General features: G+C 37.2%; 1 protein-coding gene across 4 annotated transcripts in view; it reads left to right on the top strand.

The window, feature by feature from the left end:
• VPS13B (vacuolar protein sorting 13 homolog B) overlaps nt 1-25,281 on the top strand; it is a 471,233-nt gene that overhangs the window by 16,427 nt on the left and 429,525 nt on the right. For 2 of the 4 annotated variants that reach the window (XM_042785990.1, XM_042785993.1), the window contains one exon: nt 23,365-23,485. In XM_042785990.1, coding sequence (XP_042641924.1) covers nt 23,365-23,485 — 121 coding nt within the window. Of the gene's footprint in view, nt 1-23,361; nt 23,486-25,281 lie in introns of all 4 variants that reach the window. The other 2 variants (XM_042785992.1, XM_042785989.1) reach the window with 1 other exon arrangement.

Genomic DNA, 25,281 nt, shown 5'->3' with positions numbered 1-25,281 from the left:
CAAATATGCACATTTTTCTTTAGTCATGCATGTGAAAACTTACAAACCTATGCCAAATGCCAGTGTTAACAAAATCTGTATTATTTATTTTGAACAAAAAGCAGGTGCTTCTCTTTTCTGCGTGAGTAATCATGTTTCTTTGCTCATCTCTGTACAAATTCTGTCCTGCAATACAACTCCACTTTAGTGAGCTGCCTCTTACACATTTGATACATATCCCACTGTTGCTGTTATTCTAATTTTGCCTGGAAATTAGTTCAAAAGTTGACAGTTCAGTAGTGTTGCCCATGTGGAGGGGAAGAGTTTCTGTCTCAGAGGAAGCTGATGTTGCTTTTCTTACACATTTAAAAATGTAGTTCCCTATTTCCTACTTCGTTGCTTTGGATTCCCTTGCTTGGAGGATTGTGATGTTACTTAATGAGTGAGGAAGTAGCAGATTTATGTGTTGTGCTGCTCTGGTGTAGAAAGCTGATTCTTTATGCATATGTTTGTGTATATATATGTGTGTATGTATATATACATATTAAAGACAGCTTCCCATCTCACTGTTTTTCATTTCATTATTGCTTGATGTTAAGGAGGAACAGTTGGGACAGGAAATACAAATAATGTGTAGTAATTAGGTAACCAGTTGCTTTACACAGTCATAATTTCACTACTATTCCACTTTTCAGAAAGGCAGTGATAGCAGTGAAGAGCCATTTTCTAACTGTTTTTTGGGCAGACACTGTCATGTATACCCAGCTGAATTGTAGTTAATGTATATTTAACTTCTTCCTTTCCTTTCCTCAAACCAACCAAAACAATTTTTTCTTCAGGAGTTCTTTCATGGACTGTCTTCACATGTTTTGTAATGACTAGAAAACTGCAGACCCTAGACTGAGTATTTAAACTACATAGTATAGCTATGTTCTAGAAAGTTTACGTTAAGATTATGGATGTTACAGTTGTTTATAGATCAAATCAGCTGAATTTGCTGTGTGGAGAGGGAAGGGGAAGAAGATATGTAAGGGATTTCTGGGCTGCAAAATGAACTTTGAATGTCAGGTTGAACTCTTGGCAAAACATCAGTTCAAAAGTGAATTTTTGAAATGTAAGTAATAGTTTTGTTTTGTACCAGCAAAGAGAGTATGTGCTGCTTTTTTTTTTTTTTTTGAAGGAATTACATGTAGCAAGCCAACATTATAGTAAGGAAATGGATGGCATAATAAGTTAAATATTAGAGCTAATGCAGTGATGCCATTGTTACATGTTATGTTGTTACACCGTTGTGTTTTAGAGCTTCAGAGTATGTTATGGCTCTCAAAGTTGTGGTGGATTTGAATATGAATACACTAGATTTGCTTTTAGTGCAGTTTAATGCAGTATGTTTCTACAAAAAAGAGTCAGCAGGGTTGGTAGGTAGAAAAAGCTGTTAATACCTCTGACTAATGCTATGCTCATATATTTCAGATGAGATTACCTGTGTGAAATTGAAACGATTTACTGTCTCTGGGATATGCATGAGTACGGAGGGGGGGGTGTGTGTGTCCCTACATGAATTTTCTAAAATCAACTTTACCGGCTCATGTTGGAGAAAACTTCATCAAACTTACTGGTACCTCCAAAAGGTGACAGGGCTGTTGGTTGTTCAGGTCTTCTGGAAGTTCACTCCTAACATTGGCCTTCCTGAAGATAATTCTTTGACTCTGTATCTCATGCTTGCCCTGCAAAGACTTTTAACCTCCAAAACACAGCTGCTTTGCCAGGTCATGCATGGAGGTACAGTGGAGTTCAATGAGCTATTGCGTTTTGAATAAACCTAAGAAAACTTCTAATTGCACTAGGAATTGCTTCAGAGTGACTGTTTCGAGTACAAGGACACACGCTTCTGAGCTTATTAATCTTTCCATGATACTGCCTGTCACATACAGATAGGTACAAGTATATCCCATCAGAATAAGAAGAAAGCACAACATCTTGCTGAAACTTATGCGTTAATACATAATGATTTTGGAAACATCTAAGTATCCTGAGTGCCAACACTTCAAAACATAATACAAATGCTGTGTTTGTAACTTTTATGTATTGGGAGACTATCTATGGAGGCAGCTAAGATGATGATGTAAAAGTTCATCTATTTCAACTGCATTGAGGGATAGTGTTGGGCAGGTGATTAACTGAATCAATCTGTGTTAGCCAGTCAGCAGACCTGCTCCTCCCTGCCACAGTCCCTTCCTTATGGTGTGGACTAAGGTGTTTGGAGAGTGGAAGCTGGCTTGTATGTCACTGATGAAACTGAATTTCAAATTTAAGGCCAAGCTGCACTTGCTGTTGCTCAGCTCAGGGTTCAAACCTGTGCCAGCTGCTTTTAGAACAAGGTTATCGCAGCATAAATCTTCACTGTTCATGATGATGCACCAGCTCAAAAAAGGTTGTTTGGTTCCTTTTTTGCTGTGGTTAATTTGGTGAACTGGAAATTGGGGGTGATGTCATGCTATGTATCTTGAATTTTGGGAAGGAACCCATTTGCACAGGAACAGAGACAAACTGTTGCGACAATACTTTTGCTACAGATTGCATTTCTTAACAGACCTTTTTTTTTAAAGTTTATAGGAAAAACTCCCAACACTAGTCTATTCGATACACTTGATTACTGAAAGTAGAAAACAAAAAAAGTATTTATTTATTTTAATTCTGCAGATGGGCAAGTAGATATGACAATTAAACTTGGATACCACAGTCTTGCTGATTTATATTCCAGAAAATAGGTTTACTAAGACAAATGCAAATACTCACATCTAAGTGATATATTTATTTTTATAAAATACAGAGAAACTGTTCTACTGTACAGATACAGGTGTATCAAGTAGAAAGATTAAGAGTAATCCTTGTAAATGTACTGATTTTACTTAGCTGTTGGTTTTTTTTTTTTTTTTTTTCCTGACCTACTTACAGCAAGGAAATGCAATGCCAATAGTCAGTGTCTTTGTTCCAAGATATAGGGTGAAAGGATTTATATATCATCTTTGGCATAATTCCTAGAAGTCTAGGGTTGGATTCTGATTTGGCTTTCCTTGGTGTAGGTCTGGAATACCTCAATTGATTTACTTTGGCGTAATTCCAGATTTGTCCCAATCCAGCTGTCATCAAACCAGGACCCTACAATCCAGCTTTGTTTCATGTAGTCGGGTGAAGAGTTTGGATTAGTATGGTTTAACAGGGAATGAGGTGAGGTAATGCATTTAAAAATATTTCCTTGGAGAGGAAGTAGTTTTTCCTCATTTGTTGATAGATTAAAGCATAGTTAAATTTGTTGGAATGTATTTTAGCTCCTCATTATAGCATAACCTACTATTTCAGGATGGGCATGATTACGGATTTTGTAGTGGAAAAACCCTGTAATTTATCCACCTTTGGTAAAAGCATCTTAAAATTCCAAAAGACAAAATATTCCTAATTCTTTCAAGTACAGTGTACTCTGAAATTATAGCTTGTTCCTTTTGGAAAGAGTAGTATTTTCTCAGAAAAGGTGTGATTCAATTATAATTTATTAGATACAGTTATTGAATTTAAGCAGAAAAACAGTCTTTATTCACCTATTGCTTCTGACTTACCTTAAAATACCTGCACTTAGAGTGGCTTCTGCTGAATAATTTTGATGCACAAGTGATGTAGATTGTATTTTATTCTGAACACTTATGGGCAATAATAAATTCTATCCCATCGAGCTGCCCTTCTTCTAAAAGAATGTGGAAATGTTGAGGTTTAAATATGCACTTTGCTTTCTAAGGAAAGGTCACTGTCTTAGTTTTTACAGGCTGTAGAACCCCAAGGAAAGTGTTCTGTGCTGCTGGCAGTATCCTGGACTCTCCAGTTGTCTCGGCCATTTTCTTAGTTTAACTCCAGCTGCTAAATAAATATGAACTTTAACTGTAAATACTTTTTTTTTTTTTTTTGCCTTTGGAGAAAATGGAGCAAAATTGATCCCTCTGTGGAGAAAAATGTATTTATTCCACACACACCCTACACCCCCCCCCAATCCTGCATTTCTGCTCTTTGTCATGTTTATTTAGTAGTTCTGCCTCTTGACTTGCTAAGAAACCGTGTCCTGAGGCTATCACCCTGGCTTACTGAAGATCCTCACTTGGTTTCTTTTACCCAGGCACCTGTCAACATTGGACTAGCTTTTGTCTGGCAGGGCTATCTGTCAAAATGCAAAGGTCTACAGAAGCCAGAATGCTGTAAGGTGTTGTGCTCCACTTTGAATATAAGTCCTTGCGCATTGCACCTAATTGGAGGATGAATAACACAAAGTAGCTTTATTCTTTTTTGTTTTATATGCATGACTCATTCTTCTGGAAGACTTTGTCATGTAAAGGGCTCTATTGATTTGAGTTACTTAATTCTGAAGTATTTTCAGTTAAAGTTAAAAAGGTATTTTGGTTTCATTAGATAGTGAAGTGCCTTGTTTTCCTGTTTTTCCTGTTAGCTTGTCAGTGTTATTCAACATTTCAGGTTAGTGGAAGATTGCCTAAAATGAGGTAACAGCTGCTGCAGCAGCAGTAATGTGTCATTACTTAGAACTAGGCCTAAAGCTCAATAGTCCTGATATTTTAGAATTCTGTTGATAATTAGGGACTACTTTTCAAAGAACCCCAGTGGTTTTCCATGCAGTTCTGTGAGCTCAGTGGTCTTCTGATCAATGCAATCACTGCTTCTCTGCTGTCTGCTGTGGGGAGGGAGCAGTTGTGTTCCATTCCTTATGTGTGGGTGGACTGCTTTTAGGTTTATTTTTTATTCCTGGTGGGAAGAGAGTGTCATATTTCATGGCTTCTGGGACACTTCCTATAGGTGATTATCATGTGGACTCTGTTGTATATGTGTGCAGTGCTGCTGCTTTTTGGAAGCCTCTGCCTTCCTCCATCTCTACTGGATTCCAGGTGTTTAAGCTCTCTGCCCTGCAGTTTTTCCCCAGCAGGGCCTGATGAAGACCTGAGAAAGAGGGTGGGCAAGAGTGTGCTGCTGACTCCATACAATTCATTCAGCCTGTTCCTGACAGTCCTCTTTCCCATATGTTCCTCAGATGTGGACAGTGATGGAGTTGTGGGGTAAATGCATTGTTCTGGCAGTGGGAAGTGGCCATCGTCCCTGGAAGCTCTTCAACCCTTTTCCCAGTGTGCATTTAAATACGGACACATTATCTGATGGGGGAGAGGTTATAAGCCTCCTAGATAAAATGGTCATGGGGAGCAGGCTGCCTGCTCCAGTCCAGTCATCTGGTGTGCAGCTGAGGTTCTTAGGAGAGGAGGCCAAAGGGAACAAGCTAGATGAATTGTCCTGCCATACTGCATATGGCCTGTGGGCTGTAGGTTGTTCATCCCAGATACTTGCTTACAATTGTGAAGAACATTAAGATTTTGCACTAAAACTTTAGAAAAATACTTAACAGCATGATAAAAATCTGCTTAAGCCACAATGAACTCTAATTCTTTTTACCAGCCTTCCACAAGGAGGGAGCATCTGGTGGACAGAATAGATCAGAGTCCCGAGTGCATATGCTAGTGGTTTCATTGTCATCAACAGACATTACATTTTTGTGGATTTATTTTGTGCAATGAATAAAACTTCATTTCCTGCTCTGTTAAGGATGTTCTACTTTGCTTGACTTTGTACAAAAATGAGCTATGGTTGTATCCACATAAAAGTTGAAAGCAATTGGGTGACATGGAGTTAATAGTGGACATCTTTTTTTATCTACTTATGCACATACAACAGTTCTTTTCATCTGAAGTCCTCTAGTTGTTGATGCTGCTAAACCTTCTGTAGTTAACTTTCCCTTCTCAGGACGCTTATCTAAAGGTCAAGATACTCTCATCTTTTCTTCATTTATTACATATCTAAGAGTATTCCACTCATAAATGTGGCTTATAAAACTGTAGTTTATTACCCATATACTGATTGTTTAAGCACTTCTGTCCTCAGTAAAGTAAAACCAAGTGAACTCTGCATATAGTTTTTGGGAAAGCTGAGATTCCCTTCTATCAGTGTTTGTGTAACCCAAATTAACTTGAAAAAAGAGCATGCCATAGCTGCTCAGTCATTTCTGGCATTTTTGATGAAAACATAATTTCTGCAAAATGATGTTTTCTTTCTAGTGAAATTCTAGTGTTTTTAGCCTTTCTTTCTCTTTTGTATTGAAAAAATTAATGAAACAAGATACTGAGTTTGGAAGAACACAGAGCAGTATTTTCTGCTTGTCAAAGCAAGGGCCCTCATTTTTGGGACTATTCAGTATTGAGTTATGTCTAATTAAACTGCTGATCTGTTGTTTGTGACTTGTAGCTTGGATGACTGTTCCTCCATCCAGGACTGATAATATGTTTGTCTTTAATGTGTAGCATATTTGTATTTTATACTACTGTTTTTTCATGTGAAGAAAAATATTTCTTAAATCTGTGCGAAAGACTTATGTATAATAATTTTGTATAGGCAGAAAACAAGGACATAAATGGAATGTTCAGTTATTTTCAGTGTTTATCCCTGACTCTGGGGAGATGTAGTACTTGCTTAAGTGATTTTTGAAAGTAACCTTATGAACACATTCAGGTCATAATAGCATAAAAGCTTCATTTTTACATGATGATTTTTCATCGTTGAACGCTATTGCAATGAATTTAAATGTGGTATGATCCTGTCATCTGTGCTGGCTTGATATGGCAGCTTGCACAAATCAAAATATTTTTGGTATTTATTTATATTCTAGAGTATAAATTCATGTGTTCAGTCACATTTACTCTTCTTACTGAATAATAAATGGTTTTGTTCATGCAAGATTATCCTCTTCTTTCTGCAATTTAAGAAACACACATATATTCCTAAATATACATTCTACCTTTGCTCTGGTTTTGGTTCTCTGCAATGTGCGGCCTGTTCAGAAAGAAGCAGGGGCTTAATCTGTGTACTGTTCTGTTTCTGAAGGCGCTATATGTGTAAGAGCAAATACTCAAGTATGGTACTTCCTGATGTCAAGTATACACTGATTAATCAGTAGTGATTCTAAATGAAGTCTTGCATGGTGTGGAGACTTTGTGCCTGCACTACAGTTTCAAATCTTGGTTTAGAAATGGTAGGTCAGGCAGGAAGATGGGGAAGGGAGGACAGGGGTGCTAATTGACATCCAGGTCAGCCCATGCACATAAGAATTTGGTAGGCTTGAACATGTTCAGAATGACTCTTGAGCTTTACTGCCTAAGAGATCTCATGTTTCAGTTTCCTACTCATCATTTACTTCAGATGACCACATGCTGTGCCACCTGCTGCTCTGCAAGATGCTGTTCTCCACTTGAGCAATTTTCTGCTGCCTGAGCTTACACTTTACCTTTCTGAACTTCCCTTTCTTGCTCCAACTACCTCTCTCACTTAACAAACCCACAGTGCTTCAATTGAGATTTCATTTTGAATGTTAATATGGATTTATATTGAAGCTATTGAAGGATTTATTTTGCCCTAATTAAAGGTGTGTACAAGACCTGAGTTTTGGAAAGTGTTCATGTTGTATTTTGAAGTAGCATATAAGCACTTTCCTTATCAGAAAGCCAGGCCTTAGAAGCTTGTCCTGCAGTCCTGTACCAGTTTCCATAAATATTTGTTTTACTGAGAACCCTGATCTAAAATAGGCTGAAACATAGAATAGAAACTACCTAGAGGACAAAGATAGTTTTTATCAATATATACAGTATTTGCAAACACTTAGTTCTTAAAGAGTAAGGAGTCTTAAAGATTAACAAGTGCTTATGTGACAAAACCAGCTATAAAATACTGTCTCTGTGAGTTTATACAATTAAAAAAAAAAATCACAGTGTGGTTTTGTATGTGTGTGTTTTTTTTTCTTTTTTTTTTTGGTGTGAGGCAGCAGATAGTATGTTCCCACATGTTGTGAGTTACATTATCTCCTCAGTAAATCAGTTCTTTTGCTCTTGTGTAACAGTAGCTGTGACAAACTTCTATCAACATGTAAGTTGTTGGAAAAAGTCCCTAATAAAACTGGTAAGTTTATTGAACTTCAAAACTAGTCTCTAATACATGTATATATTCAGAGACAATACTCACTTGGACTTAGTCTCTATTATATTGAAACTAGCTGTCTGTTGGTGTTAGCAGTGTAGATAGCTAATTTTCCTTTTCCCTTGGGCCAAGTACTGGCTGTTTAGGTTATGCAGAAGGCTTCTTGTTACTACAAGGTGTAGCATTTAGGTACTGCAGGAGATCAGCTTGGGGACAGCAGTGTTGCTGCTTCACTGCCCTTACGGTACCTGCTGAGAAGTTTGTGAAGCCCCTGACTCCCAAGATTGGCCATCTCATCCGCTGCTGTCCCCAGCCCTTCCCTTACCTTGTGTGTGGCCCAGCAGTTCCCCATTTGTCAAAACTCACGTGTAGTTCAGTAGCTTTACCCAGCATGTTTCATTGCTGTGATACGTATTGATCTTAATTAATGCAATTCTGAAACCAGTACTTTGGTTGCACAGAGATTAATTTGAAAATATTTAGCTACTTTAATTTCCTATTTAGTGGTGGCATCTGCACGAAATACCATGTGAGCAGCAGGTAGTTTCATGATTCTCTGGAGGGCATGGTTTCCTACAGCTGTTTCTGCTGTAGTCTTATTCAATAAAATGTTTTACTGAATATCTCATAACAACCTGCTGCTATACAGTCATGGTGGTATTTTATAATATACCTACAATAACCAACCTGCATGGATTTCAGCAAAAGGTTTAATTACTTGAGTCTTCCCCCACTGCTGGTCTCTTCCTTACCTCCCCACCCTGAGTTGGAGAATGTCCCAAACTCTGCTTAAAAGGTAATACTGGGGCAAAGTAACTTTGAAACTCAGTCTCCTTCTACCTGAGAAACACAGCTCCTTCTTCCATAAGGTGGGGGGAGGAGGAAAAAACCCCAGCCTTGTGAGGTGTGTAGAATTAACAAGTGTGCCTTTCATTGGTTATCTGAAGTGCTTGAACACAGTATCTTTATTTTAACTATATTCTCATACATGGTCCTGTTTTCACATCAGGAACAATTGGATGTATCTGAGGTGCATACTGGCACTTAGTTTCTGACCGCTGTTCTGTGGGATATTCGGATGGTTTAGAAGGTAGTCATCTAAACAACTGTACATTACTATGGGGAAAAAACCTGTTTCCAATAACTTTTATAGATCTTGCAGTATTTAATATACATCTAGTAATAGCTGTGTGTGTAATTGTCTCTATATGATCAAAACCAATTATTGGACGTACTTCTACATTCAGATGCCAAATTAAAATTTTCTGTCAAATGTGAGTGAGGTTTCTTTTTCCATTTAATAACGCTGGAACTAAGATTTACCGCTCTGTGTGTAGTTCAACTTACTATGCTGTACTTGATTGAAGTATTGCTGTGAGATGCTTATGGGAATTTTCTCATGCTAGTTGGTTTGGATGTTGTTCAAAGAGCCTTTTTCATAACTTCTTCCAAACTGTTTTGGTAAATTTACAGATCTTACAAATAATAGGCCATTTAGTAAATTTTAGTCCCTTTAAAATCTTGTAGAGACAAAATCATGCATTTGAGTTTTATGTAGCAAAACAGATATCTGTGAAAGAGAATGTCAATATCTACTCCTTTTTTTTTTTTTTTTTTTTTTAATTCTTTGATTAAGCCAGGTGACTGGCCGTGCTATAACTTGCAGTCTTTGGTGAAGTTTGTATTTCTCGTGTCTTAAAGATTCTGTTTTTAATGAGCACTTTTTTTTTTTTTGGTCTACCACTCTGCTTTCTTGTTTCATTTATCTTTTCTCATATTTGTCGTACTATTCCACCTCTGTTTCCAATCATCTACTAGTCTATCTTTTTTGTCACTATTCAGTAGTCAATGTTGAAATAAGTAATTGTTGAAGAAGCTTCCAACCATGAATAGCCTTTTAAGAAGCTTTATATAAAATAAACTCATTTTTACTCATCTTTAGGGCTACAGTAAATGATGTTTCTTCCTTGGGCTAACATATGGCACCCAAAAAATTAGTTTGGTACCTCAAAGTTTTTCTTGGGTAGACTTACGAAAGATTTGGTCAAACATGATCAGGATGTTTGCAGGGCTAGCAGCCCTAGGAAACTGAATATCTCTGACCTTGTTATGGCACAGTTGGAAGTACAAGAGAAAACTTCAACTTAGTACTGTGCCTAGAGCTATTTTTGTCATCTGGAGTTTTTATGAAAATCATGAAAGTATATATACAATTGGTAACTTTCCAATATTCTCTATCGTGATTTGGCATGAAGTTTTGACTTCGTAATATAGGCACTATTTGTTCTTAATCTATACTGTTACTACTTTATTTTTCAAAGAGCTACTAAACCCCACAGGTTATCTATCTCTAATATTGCATCTTTTATTTTTTTTAACCGTTGCATTGAAACTGCAACTCTTTAATTCTATTTTAAATTAATTTTTCTATTGCTTCTTCTATTTAAACTGTATTAGTTCATCCTAATACTTGCAGAGGATGGGATAGTTTAATAAAGGACTGCATGTAGATAGAAAAAGGCTGTTTGTCATTTGGCATAAATGCTTACCAACATGTAAGCATGCCTTTGTGCTTCCACAGAGGGAGCAGGATGAAGATCTAACTGACAGATCATGTTTCTAAAGACATATAGAAAGAAGGAAACACAGTTCAGTATATTTAAAAAGATGGATATTTAGATATCATTGTGTGACTATGTTAAGAGACTCATATCAGTATGATGCACTGTCATGACCAAGTCCTGTGGTAACTTTCTTGATATGTAGTATATTGTCTATTTGAACCTTGTATTACAGCTGAGAAATTAATTTTGGGGCTCACATAGACATGAAAGGACTATTTAAGCACTCAACAATTCAATATTTGTTCAGTGTGAAGTGGAGGTATATGGTTCTTTGCATCCTGGCTTCTTGAGCAGGAAATTTGGAAATAATGATGTGCCAACCTGTTAGCTATATGAAAGCTAGATATGTTTTTTTTTTTTTATTCCATATAAAACAAATATCTAACCTCTTTGTACAGTGAATCACAAACCTGTGTTCCTCCCCCAACAGTAAATCGTGAGAAAGAGCAGCCTCAGAATCAGTTGACCATACTTATTCGAGATTTCAGAAAAAAAAATACTGCTCAAACTGGCATGTTTTAGAGCTGTGTACTTCCAAAGCACTTTAACAATATGTATCCATCAATACTTTATATTGAACAAACATAGTTTTAAAAATGTTGTTTATTTATTTTAATAGCATATAGGAGTTGTTCAGAAGTGATAGTTGCAGTGTCCAACTTTATAGGCACAAGAACGATACAGCTCAACCTCTCTGTGAGATATGGAGTAAGTATTTGGTCCACAGGATGTTTGAGGGGGGAAGGAGGGGAAAGGCACTAGCAAAGAGACCTGCCTGGAGAGAGCAAGTGGAAGTTATATGTCTGTGTATGGTGGATTCAGGAGTGGATGAACTATGGTCTGTGACACAGGAGCATACTAAAAAGCATGAACTTGATCCCTGGATGATTGCCATGGGTGGACAATCCTGGATTAGGATAGTCCTTAAATTATTGATGCTACCTAAAATTATTATCAAAGTTTATTTTGTGAAGTGAGGGATTTGCCTTCTGAAAAATGGAATTATCTGTTGCAACTGCTCTTCAGGACTACAGATAGAAAGCACCAGTCAAGGAGAGCTCTCTTTTCATTTGGTGTGAATGCAGCTGCACTTAAATGAATTTACAGTATTGTGTGTCGTATGCTTTAAGTTAGTCTTTGAAAAGCTAAAAATATCCACCATCCCAGCAAATACATACAAAGTAAAATGATAGATGTTAAAGAAACCTGGATGAGTTGATGACTTAATGGTGTGTTATCTGTGATTACTCATGTCAAATTTATAAACCAAATTTCTTAAAGTGAGATAAATAAGAGATAAAAACCTGATGAATTATAGATTAAAGAGAATATTTTTGTGAGTTTAGCTTTAAATATGTTCCTTGGCCTATGTTACTCGTTAATTTTGTTACAGATGATGTTCCATGTTTTGGTTTGAATCAAGATACATCACTTTCTTCTTCCACACTAAATGTTCCCTGAGATTTTTCTCTTTAGCATTGTATGACATTAGAGGATGTTTCAAGGCTTTTAACTTTCCCACATAAATATTTTTTTCCCCAAGTTCTTTTGGATCTTATTTCTCCATCCTGTTGTCCAATTTTTAATCTCTTACTTTTACATGTGGCTAGAGTGCACAGTTGAGCACCAAAAAGTAACAGTCCTGTTCCTGTCCCCCTAGCTCCTTTCAGAATATTTATGTTTTGTTCCCTTGGGCACTCGAATTAATTTCTTGCTGACACTGACTTTCCTCACTAATTTTAAACATGTATTCATTCTTTCATTGCAAATTAGACCAGGGCTAAGAGAAAAATTATTTTCTATTCCAAATGATTGGCACGGATTTGGGAGAAGGGGTTTTGCTGTTAATTTTATATTTAAACCCACCCCCCCCCCCCCCAAACAACCCCTTTGGATTAGCTTGTCCAAGGAAGGTATAGTAATTTGAAGAATTTTGAATGTCAAAATTCGTGTAAGGAGGGGAGTAGCATGCACATGGTAGTCACTAGAAAGAAGAATAAATGTTGGACCTTGCTAAAAAGTCCCTGCTGCCCGAGACACATTGTATTTTAACCTAACTGATGTGATAAAAATTTACATGTTATGTAATGATTACAGAGGTATTTTGTAAAACTTTACAGCAGTTGTAGTGTTGACTGCTACACTTCTCTTAATATATAGCATTCTGGTGGTTTTGTGTGATAGAAAGCTGACTATTTTAGAAGATAATTAGTGTTTGTTTAGGTTTAAGGTAATGTTTCAAAAGCTTTCTTACTTAAAAAGCAGTGCATTTTCTTTAATTAATTTATTTCTTGTTTAAATAGCAATAAATTTCTTGAAATGGTGTACATGTCACAGACTGACAATTGCAGAAGAAATGACTGATTATAAGTAAGAACTCCTTAATGTACATGTTTTGAATAAGTTGCAGTTACGTACTTTTTTACATTGATCAACCAGGAAGTTTTTGCAGCCATTCATCCAGCTTTGTAGTTAAGTCCATTGGTTTTGTTAACTAATGTTATTCAGGTAAGATGTAATTGATAGATTACATTTGGTGAAAATCTATTCTTCCCCATAGTGATGTCTGCAGTTAACTTAAAAAGGAAGAATAAAAATAAAACACAAAACATAAAGTGAGTTCTTACAAATACAGTAGGGCTATTGTTGTGTAACTGAAAGTTTCAATACAAGCATTTTGATAAAATTATCATCTTGGTTTTATGGAAGTTTTGTTTGAGACAGCTAAATAGCTGGAGATAACTAGAACCTTCCACTAACTTGACTTCTGTGTTTAGAATTTGATCAGCTGAAAAGTTAGAAAACTATCTAAAATAGGACAAGTGATGATTCAGCCAGGTGTATGAAAGTATATAAAATTTGACATACAATTATATTCACCCAATAGATAAAATTTTAATATTTCAAAATAAAATTTTAATATTTGTTAAAGCTATTTGAATATTAATCATAGCATTAATAATCCAATTGTATAGTATTACATGTATGAGCAAACAATGCACAGAAAGTATACTGCATGAGAATTGGAAATAAGTTAGGAAATGCAGTCTTAACATAGCACTAAAAGGCCCTTAGTATTCTTTTTATGAAGATTACACTTAATTATTAAAAAGGAGACGTATTTTTTCTAGTATCATGTCAATGCTGTAGATCATAATGTATGCTGAGATCTTTTTCTTTAATGAGATCCCCCATGCTTTTGAATTTTCAGAATGCAGTGAAAACTGTAGAGGGTTTCAGTATTGCTGTGCTCGTGGCTGAGAAATCGCTTTCCTACTTGAACCTCCCTGTACTGGCAGAAATATCCTGGAAAGTACTGTTCCCAGCTCAGGAAGGATTCCCCTGGTGTGTGTTCTGGAGTGGAGAATGGCCACAAGCTCACATTTGGCTTGGATCCACCTCAAACAGTAACTGGGGAAGAAAAGACTACTAGGCTAGTATCTATAATCCCAATGTTTTTCTATTGTGTTGGGCTTTAAGCTTGGTATCTTAAGGAAACCAGACATGCATGATTTTGTCATTCGGTCTTCTCTTCCTCTTCTTTTGCACTGCTCCATTAAATTTAGAACCTATTGACTAGTTTCAAACAATTTTGATGGAGAATTAGTAATTTTAAGGATAATGACCTATAAAATTGTGAAAATCAGTGGCAGCTAGGAAGACCCTAGTATGTATACTCCTCCATCTGACATTGGCATGTATAACGCATTGCCATTTCATTACCTCCTTTCCTCTCTTTCCAACCCCAGCAGCTGCAAAAGCCAAACACTGCCCAAGTGATGCTCAGCAGTGAAAAGAGCTTGGATAGCAAATTCTCCAGGCAAAGCTTTGTGCCTCAGGCCTTTCTTTGTCATGTGTCAGAGGTTTGTTATGATGATAGAAATTTGAGAGCTGCGGATTACTCAATTTGCTGAGGCCCTGCTGTAGGTATGCTGCTCAATAGTGCTTGGGATTAGGAGAAAATTTGTTCTGGACAGTATTCTAACTTTCTCTGAAGGAAGTGGGTGGCAAGGTTATGTTGTAATAAAAATTATTACTACATCCTTGGCAGGTGCTTGGTGGAGGGAATTCTTGCACATGGGGTCTGGCTTTTTAATAAACTACAGTAGGAAATGTATCAGGGGAAAGTACCCCTAAGAAAGTGTGAAATGGACCTGGAACTGCAATCCACTAGGACAGTGAGGGGAAACAAGTACCCTTAATAATATGCCACCACAGAGGAAAGTGATGCCCTGGTGAAGACTCTGGTACCAGCTGAAATAGGGTTGGGGATGAGTGCTAGCCCTCTAGCAGGTGGAACAGATTACAATAGGAAGAGTCACCTGAATGGGCTGAGTTTTTGCTAATGGTTCCCAGGTGTTGTTTAATGAATCAGTGGTGTGATAGAGCCATGCTCACAACTGTGTTTTGATCTTCCTGCAGTGTTCAGGACAGTGTACTTGATAAATGCTAGAGAAACAGTGCTCAGCTATTCTTGATTAATATTTCAAGGGACCTGTAACAAGGATGAGAGTATGTCCAGTCTTTGGTACAGTGTCTTCTGAAATAGCACACAAAAAAATTTAAACTGGCTTAAATACTGCTACTGTACATAGAAGAAAAGCAGTGGTGTAAGAAAAAAGTTTGTTGTGGTGCTGACCAGTTCAGTGGTTAGACTTGTCGGTGGGTGAAGTGGTTTCGTAACAGCCCTGAAGTGTGCATTAGGCTGGATGATAGCAGAACAGTCAAACTGTTCTGGAGCTTCCATGTATGGAGATAAACTGTTTCGACTTGACATATACATTCTGCTTTGTTCAGACTTAATTTTCAAGAGTGTTTTTTTTTTTTTAATAATTATCAGTACTTTTAATGCTCTTAATTCTATTGGATTTGATTCTTTCTGAACACAAGTTAGAAAAGAGAATAAAAATTTTGTAGGTCACTTCATCTCTTTCCTTTTCATGTTTGCAGTCTCTTCTCCTCCGTTTCCTGTCACACTTTCCTGCCAGTCCTTTGGGGTAAACTGTTTCAGCCACTCTTCCTTCTTGTTTCCAGGCACAGAGAATATGTGGGGCAAAAGGACCCGTTTTAGCCCAAATCCATCTTATATCAAGGATGCCCCATATCATCAGTTTGCTGAAGGAGCTTATCTAGCACTAGTCTTTATGCTCCATCTCTTCTCCTGGCTCTTTTGCTTTCAGGCCACCCTGAGGTGAGAATTACTGAGTTAGTTCTGTGCACTGTGACTTCTGTGGAACAACAAGGAATTGCCTTTTTTTTTTTATCCCCTCCATCCTTCCTTCTATAGTAATGCCAGATCTTGAGTATAGCTGCCAGTTGCTACTGTAATAATTCCTACTGTTGTTTTCTTCTTTACAGCTTTGAGAGCTCTAGTCATGGATCAGAACTCCACTGTGCTAGGTATTAAACAAACACAGAATAATGTTACGGAATTAAGATGTTACTACCCATATCCCCCTGAACCGAAGCACTAGGCAGACTTCCTGTAACATGAGGAAGAGTGAAATCTTTAAAAATCTTGTCCTAGCAGAAATTTCAGAAAAGCTATTTTGAGATATTTGTTTCTATTAAAAAGCACTTAGATGATGGTAGGTGGCCTCATAATTTTTTAAAAACACAATAAATATATCAGAAACTTTACTAGATGATCAGTTAACAGTTTATAATATAAACTTCCAAGTAGAAAGAAGATATTTGTACAACTCACTTCCCTCAAAAAGGCTTGCAAAAGTAATTTTATTTGTTGCTCTGTCTTGAGTGTTGAGAAATCAGGGTGTATTTCTGAGGAGCGCTTAGTGAGAATAGCCTGTTTTATTTAGCTTTGACGCTATGGCCTTCTCACTACAGGCTTTCAAACCCTGACAGCTACCTTTCTTGTAAACAAAGGAATGTTCCTCTCTGATACTTCAGATAATCAGCTAATGAAAACAGTAGTAATATCACAGGGAGATGCTATTGCCGAGAAATCAATAGGCAGACAGCACACATTCTGCAGTATCAGTGCAACAGACTTCCTACAGGTTTCTTGGCTTTCATTTGGAGCTGCTGTGGCAGTGTTTTAGCCAGTCCACAGATTTCACATGGATTTTTAACTCCTACATCTATTTCAGAGCACATTGTGCTATACTAATACAGAATTACCAAGACATGGCTGAGATCATGGAATTGTAGACTGGTTTGGGTCGGAAGGGTCCCCAAAGATCGCCTAGCTCCAACCCCCCTGCCACGGGCAGGGACACCTTCCACCAGCCCAGGTTGCTCCCAGCCCCGTCCAGCCTGGCCTTGAGCCCTTCCAGGGAGGGGGCAGCCACAGCTGCTCTGGGCACCGTGGGGCAATGTCTCACCACCCTCACAGGGAAGAATTTCTTCCTTTTATCTAATCTAAGTCTAACCTCATTAAGTATAAAGCCGTGACCCTTTGTCCTATCTCTACACCCCCTGATAAAAAGTCCTTCCCCATCTTTTCTGTAGCCCCCTTTAAGTACCAGAAGGCCACTCTAAGCTCTCCCCAGAGCCTTCTCTCCTCCAGGCTGAACACCCGCAACTCTCTCAGCCTGGCCTCATAAGGGAGCTGCTCCAGCCCCTTGATCATCTTCGTGGCTTCCTCTGGACCCACTTGAGCAGGTCCATGTCCTTATCTTGGGGGGCCCAGAGCTGAAAAAAGATGGATGTAACCTGATCTAGTACAGATATCTTAGTGTGCCTTGCTGGTCACTGCTATTTCTTGTTTCTTTGAATCTAACATCACTGAGATCAGACACAACAAGATACAAATGCAGGCTAACACCTTGTTAAATTATTTCTTGATTGCTCTAGTTTGTCGATTATTCTTAACCAGGTTACCCTTGTTTATTCCCTTCTACTCATTAAGGTGCTTTGCCACTGTACCTCTGCCCCAAATTCCTTGGTATTTCTCCTTCATAGTCTGGTACATCAATTAAAGAGTAGATTTTTGACTTGTTTCTACATGAAATAGTACTGAAAAAAAAATTAAGTAGGAAAATAAAGACCTTCTATCATGTTCTCATCTGCCTTAGAGAAAGACAGAGCTTAATCTCAGTACTCATTCCAAGGTATGTGATTTGCCAGTTTGAAAGGAATTAAAATTGAGTTTTGTAGCAGTGAAGGAAAACGGACAGTCTTGAATAGTCTTCTGAAGGTACAACAAGTGTATATGTAGAAGCTATATATAATTTCCATATACAATATGGAACTCCTTAATTATGATATAAAGTAGTAACCCAATCTGATTTGGCTAAATCTTCTTTTCAGTGTTTTATACTGTTATAATTTTTAAATATACATATATCATTTTAAAGTTAGTGTGCATTAGGCTGTTAACTCACACCTTCCATAAGATTTCCAGATGTCATGTTTAAGTCACTGATTTTTTTTTTTCCTGTTTCAGTGTTGTTATGGTTCTAGTTTGCTGTTCATTAGAAAAACGATAAAATTAATTTTCTCTTCCCGTATTGCAGTTTTTGTTTGTTGCTAATTCTTAGTAAGATTTTCTTTGCAGGATAATTGTGCAGCAAAATTATTGAGGCTATATTAAATTTGGTGACTCATTGGTAAGTAATGCTTAACCTGGCTAGCCAGCAGAAATGTTGTTTCAAGGTTAGACAGAGGTGTAGTATGAATTAATTTGTCTATTTGTGTGTGTAGATAAAACATATTCACAATTGTATAGCAGTGGAACATAATCAGTTATAATTTTGAAAGCAAGATCTTGATAGTGCTTACCATTTTAGTGACACTTGTAGTGTATTTTTAAGATAATACTTTAAATTTTTTTTTTTTCACTTTTTGCACGGAGGAAAGCCATGCAGCAATTTGTGATGATCTCTAGAGATTATCTAGTTCCAACATCATGCCCAAAGCAAGTCCAATTAGAGCAGATTGCTCCAGGGCTTGGGCAGCCAAGAGCTGAATAGCTCCAAGGATTGACGACTCCATCTCTTCAGGTAGCCTGTTCAAAAACTTGATATCCCTCCTGGTTAAAAAGCTTTTGCCCTTCTTGGAATTGCCTGTGTTTCAGATTTGTCAAAGGTGTCCTGTGAGAGGATGAGTAGCAACAGATACAGAGTCTGATTCCCTCTTCTCTGTATCTTCCCAGTAGGTAGCAGGAGACAGCAGTAGGATCTCCCTTCTCCAGGCTGAACAACCCCAGTTGTCTCAGTCTCCCCTGAGGGAGAGCTTATGTGCCTCAGCCCCCTAACCACTATGGTGGCCTTCCATTGGACTTGGTTCTCCTATGTCCATGTTCTTCTTGTATTACAGAGCCCTAGACTGGGTGCAGTATCCCACACAATGTCTCACACGGGCCAAAGAGAGGGGAAGAATCATGGCCCTGGCTTCACCCTTGCTAATACAGCCCAATACACAGTTATCTGTCTTTGAAGCAAGGGCACACTGCTGACTCATGTTCAACTTGCTGTCCACTGGGGCCCCTGAATTCTTTTCTGCAAAGCTGCTTTCTAGCAATTTGTCTCTTAGTCTGTACAGTTACACACAGTACCTCCATCCCAGGTGCAGAACTTTGTGCCGGTGTCCGGACTTTATGGAGTTCCTGACAGTCCGTTTCTTCAGCCTCTCAAGGACCCTATCAATAGCAGCCCTGCCCACCAGTGCATTGGTTCCTCTCCCTAGATTGGTACCATCCACAGATATGCCAATGGTGCATTCTATCCCATCTTTCAGGTCTTTAATAAGGATCTTAAACACTAGGGGCTTGGTCTTTAAAAAGGAAAAAACCCTATGTATTTTAAATTTGTGTGACATAATAATGAACAAAGATAATAAACTCCATTTATTAGGAAAGATCATAATAAATCTGATCTATTATGTGTTCAGGTCCTGTCAATTTTACTTCACTTAAAATCTTGTAATAACTGTTTTATACTGCAGTAGAAAATTATTGGAGGAACTGGCATGTAAATTTAATAGCTTAGGTGCCTTTAGCATGTTATTTATGACTTGCATAGTTTTAGAAGTAACCATAGTGCTCTAGAAAAACATTTCAGGTGAGTAACTGGCAGAAACACAGGTACAAACACATTTGCCAAAAGGGAAAAAGGAGTCTGATTGTGCAAACTTCTATTTGACCTGACCCAAGGTATATTTGTATAAGCACCGATAAGCAGGACCTCATGTTAAAATTTTATAAGTTCTCTAGGTTTTACTTATGATACAGGCTAGTGGGAGAAGATATTTTTGTAAATGAGTGTTACTTTGTTTAAAAATCATCTCTCTAGGTACATCACAAGTATTTTTAGTTTTCCACTGTTGTGACTGTTGTTTGGAGTCACTCTCATTAATGCTAAAATGAGCGTGCATTTATCAAATCTCATACTATAACTATAGCTATTAGCATTTTGAGAATGTAACTCCCTTCCCACCCCCAGTATAATTTTGACTTTAAAATGTTTGTCATCTGGTGTGAGGTGGATTTATGGGAGCGCAGTAGTTTTAGTGCCTTTTGGCCGGGTGTTTGTGATGACATCACTGTGATCTAGACACAGTGTGTGACTCTAGTTGGTTCCAGTGTTAAATAGTTTCATAATTATGCTAGTTTTGGCAGTTCACTTGGAACATTTTCCCATCTCTGTAATGAACATGTTTTACTTCTGGGCTTATGAGACAGCCACATGTTTGAGAAATTAATAGTGTGCTTTTAAAGCTAACGTTGAGCAAAAGCATGCAGATACAGAAAGTTTGGGTATACGTCTACATAGGAATGTAGTTCCTGTAGGGTCGTGGCCACTGTTATCTTCTGGTAACGAAAGAATACAACATTTTCTTTATAAAGTATCAGTAGATGTTGTGAAAAATAGTGGGTGTTAGTGCTCAGAAAACCCCTATGCAGCTCTAAAACCTTTCTGATGATTTTGTAATGTAATGAAATTAAGAGATGTTGTCCCAGATTAAAAAAAAACTTTTTCAAATCTTTGGCCAGGTTGAATTTTTCTTACACGTAGGTATACTCTCTTACTTCATGTGGATTAAGTCACATAGGTATGTTTCTCAGATAAATTTTTGTGTTGCCTTTTGGCACCATCTTGAAACATCTACATTTTTGTTTTGATTACTTTTACATTCACCTTGCTCTAAATGGTTGCAACCATTTCCCATCACAATAGACTTTTAGCTCAGAGAAATATAAAAAGATTGTTGTACTGAATTTATTTATAGGTTAAGACTTCAGACTTTCAAAATCAACACAATCTAAGGGTTCTCTGCCCCCTTCCTTTAAAATAAACAACCCCCCCTAAACTTCAGTGTGCTAGTGTGCATTCCTAACTCTCTGAAAGTGATAAAAGCTTACAGCGCTCTTATTTAATCTTTAAGTATTAGTAACACTGTATACGATTAAAACATCATCTACATTTTGCATGAAGTTATGAGACTGTTCATTGAACATGGTCGTGTCAGTACGCATATAGAAAAGTTTGACTTGAATGTAGGCAGCCTTGATGCAGTTAGCACTTCAAAAATAAAATGCCTTCCTCATGCCCCTGGTCCCCTGTTCTTTCTCATAGCCAACATAAATACTAAAAGTCAAGTGTAATGTGATCCTATCAGATCAAATCACTAAATATTCACACCACAGCATTCTGTACAATCCATAAGTGAGCTCAGGGAAGAAGGAAATGTGCTAATTGAGCTGTTTGGTCACACTGACATCTCGGGTTTTTTGCAAGCTCAAAATATAAGTAGCAGTGTGGTGACTCATCTGAAAAAATATTTTCATGTTACATATGAACTAATTTCCAAGAAAGAGGGTATGGTTAAAAGTTATTTCAAAAATTTTAGCTTAAAAGTCTGTGATCTAACTTTTCTCTGTAAGCTGGAGACATGAAGGAGAGGTGAGCTTTTCTGATTACAAAATATACATGTTAATGAAGAGGCCTCCATCACCCCAGGTTTAAAGATAAAGCAAGAGCTTCAAGCTGCCATTATTGCTCAGGTATGCCAAGTAGAGACTGGTGGCTTTCTAGTGAAGTTACACTGTAATTAGAAGTTCAGAGAGAGTCTTCAGGAGACTCAGATTCTTTGAGGAAGAGCATCAGCAGGTTATCAGAGATAAGAAAGCAAATGAATGCCCTCCAAACAGAGTTGTTGCTAAACACTCATTTCATTTTTTCATGCATTGGAATGGGCAAGTCCTCTATGACTGAAATGGCCAAATAACCATAAATTGAAAAGCCACAAACATCTTGTTTCAATACTGTATTAATGACTGGAAGAATCTCAAATTCTTTATAGTAACTCATCCTTCTTTTAGAAGCTATCTTCTACACTTCTAATGTGTGAATAGATATGTCTTTTGCAATTTCTCCAAATAAGTTCAGTCTTCTATTTCTTTTTTTCCTCCCCAGGCTAAGATTATATTGCTCGTCTTTTTTTCTTAGTGAAACAGTATTTCCACTTTATCAGAGAATTTCTCTCGGTGTTATGTTTTTCTAAATATGGAATGGAAAGAAAGAAATTATCTCTTCAATTGTTTTTGAAGTTGTAGACTTCTATTTGAAATGTCTCATTAAATGTAACTTTTTTTTTTTTAATGCAAAAACCATTAAGGAGATGGTAATGTGAAGATTCCACTTCATAATTTGTCAGAGACTATTAAAAATGCCAGGCAGCGTGCAGGGAAACACATGATCTATCCTGTACAAAACCCCAGCACAATTTAAGCTGTTAGTTTTTTGGTGGTTAGAGGACTTAAGAATATTATAGCTTCATACTGCAGTAATTGACATTTCTTTCCTAAACCCTTCTTTTTGTGAACATGTTGTGTGATCCTAGTATTGCCATGACCCAGAGAGCATTTCACTCTTTTTCTGCAAGAGACTACATCTGTCAAAGAGATTGGCTTGAGTCAAAAGTTGTAAGAATTTGCTTTCTCTCTAACCTGCTCTCCTAATACACTTAGAAGACTATTTGCATTACTGTTCTTGGCTTTCTTGCACTTGAGTCTTCTAGTTGACCTGTTATTCTGGAATGTAATGTGAATACTAGTGCGTATTTAAAACCCCAAATTCATCTAATTAAGATTTTCTTGGTCTGTGAACTTAGTTTTGTAAGGCTTATATCACATTTTCTAATTACGAGCCATGTTTCCTGCTTCTGAATTCCTTAAGGTGAATAAACTATGTTGAAGCTCAAGATGAGCAGGTGCCCTCAGTTCATTTATCTTTTCTGGGGCCAAGTTTTACTATTTTATAAGTCTGCAAAAATATTTTGCTTTGTGAATCAGCTTCAATTAGCTGTAGTAGGAAGGACATGACTCTGACATCTTGGAACCGTCTGAGGTGGTTTCATGAGTGGGCATGTAAGCTCATAAAATTCAGTAGTTTCTCATATTTGTTTTGGTAGTCTGCAGGGCTCTGTGTCTGAAGGAGTGTTTCAGCATAAATGCAGCTAGATGAAACACATTCGACTAAAATTAACAGTTAAATGACTGATTTTTAAAATTTTTTTTTAAAAATAGAAGTTAGTGAAAGTATTATTTGCAAATACTCTTATGTTTTCCAGGTAGTTTTGAAGTAATTCCTGTAGTTAAATGCATGTACATGATTAAATTGATAAAAAAAGTGACAGAAGTTTAATTTGCTAAATCTTTACTAAGTCATTCTCCTCACATTTATTTTCTTTTTGTTTGATTGACTCCGTTGCTTTCTTTTTCCTCTAGCAGGAAGACCATGAAAGTTGTGGTTCCAGTTCAACAAACCGCAGTACCACAGAAAGCATGAAATCAGCAGTAAAACCACGACGAGTTCAGCAGTCTGCTTCTCCTGACCCTGATTTACCTCCAGGTAATCCATAATTTCAGAAGATGGATTGGATTTGAGTGATAGAAAATACCTAAATTTCATTCAGGTGGCCACAGTGTGTGAGTTAGACTGTATCTCTGTCTACCTACAAATCATGTAAAGATGAGTGAAATGCTTGAGTATTATAAAAGAGAACCAAACTGCAGTAAAACGTGGTTAATCCTTTTATCTTTTTCCTTCCATTTTTTTGAGTCTTTAAATTTACAGACCTTGTTCATAGTGCAAGATAGATTAGCATGAGAAACATACTCTAGGGGTAGTGTTCAGTTTTTTCCTATGCTGTTGTGGTTCTTCTGTTTCAAATCACTCTGTTTTCTACTGCTTATTAACTGCTCAGTGGTTTACATTAAGTTCTTTTCTTGTATGTTTTCAGATACCTTGTTTTCACATTGTTATAGTAGTTTTAAAGGTAACGCTTTCTCTTTGAGAGTAATAATTCTGAGAGATGTTTCTTACCATGTTCTGTATCTAGTGGTAGAGATTTGCCTTCCTGGGTCATATAATTTTAGATTGGTTAAAGACATGAGTTTCGCATTAGGCCTTTTTTCTGTCTTTTGCTAATAGAAAGTTTAGACTTGTCTTGAATAGAAAGAGAACATTGAAATTTAGGGTGTGGAATATTATGTACTAGAGACAATCATCTTTCTCTGGAATGGGTGCTTGAGGAGCCAAATCTGGAGGCTCTCTTAAAGCTCTGAGACGCGATAAAATCTGGTGGCCTGGAATTGTGAGTGTTGGCATCTGCGGTTTCCTACCATGGACAGCGCTCCAGCTCTGGCACTTCCGGGGCATTTTGGTTCTGTGGGTCTCACCTGTGAACAGCCGGAGTCAAAGGCTTGCCAACCAAGTGGATTATGATGTTGCCTTCAGCAAGAGTTTCAGGATTTTGGTTCCTCAGGTTTGTCTCTGTCAGTGTTATCTGAGAACCTCTCAGAAAGATGTAGCCTCAGTGGAAGGCTGGAGTTCTGCTTATTGTAATGTTGTAATTCGATGAAATTAAAACATTCCAAAAGATGTGTTTCCACAGATCCAGATGCAACATGTGCATTGAAAATTGGTCTGTGTGTCATCTCTTATGAATGTATTGTGGTTTTTAATGATTAGTATGCTCATATGAATTGCATATACTGTATTTGCAGTACATTGTAAATTACCAGAACTGGTGCCTTATTATTTTATTATTTCATGGATTCTGTAGGTGTACTTTGTGCTTCTGTGAAACTGTAGGGCACTATCACCTCCTTCATTGTTATTACATCACTACCAACATACTCTGTGCAGTTGAAGAGGTAAAGTCAAATGATTTGGAGAGCATTAGTGAAATCTAAACTTATTGAATGGACTGTAAGTTACTTTCCATGTAGCAGAGTTCTCTAAGTACAGTTTTGGTTTTGTTTTTTTTGATGCATAAATAATACTTTAATATAGAGATCCTATGTGATAAATGGCCTTCATGATGAGTAGAGGCTTCCTTATAGGAAGATTTTATTCTCTGTGGTATAGCATATGGCTTTGCTAGGCTTTAATTTGCACATCCTGGATTTTAGTAAGATGTTGAGCCATCTACTTAAATTTGGTTTAGTCTTTGGAGGATATAGGTATCATACTACTTTTGTAATTTGTTGAAAGTTTTATTTGTCCTTTAGCTGTGCTGTGTTCTCCAAGATGGAGCTAGGCAGAACTTAGCTAAAACTGCAGCTTTGGTAACTATAGAGCACTGCTAAATTTAAGATATTTGGATGTGTCCAGTGTGATGATATCAACTCTGTTTAGTCTTC

Source organism: Tyto alba, unplaced genomic scaffold, assembly GCF_018691265.1.
Source record: "Tyto alba isolate M040663 unplaced genomic scaffold, T.alba_DEE_v4.0 Super-Scaffold_9, whole genome shotgun sequence".
NCBI classification, from domain to species: domain Eukaryota; kingdom Metazoa; phylum Chordata; class Aves; order Strigiformes; family Tytonidae; genus Tyto; species Tyto alba.
The sequence above is the reverse complement of the archived record's forward strand: the minus strand, read 5'-3'. Positions and strand labels throughout refer to the sequence as shown.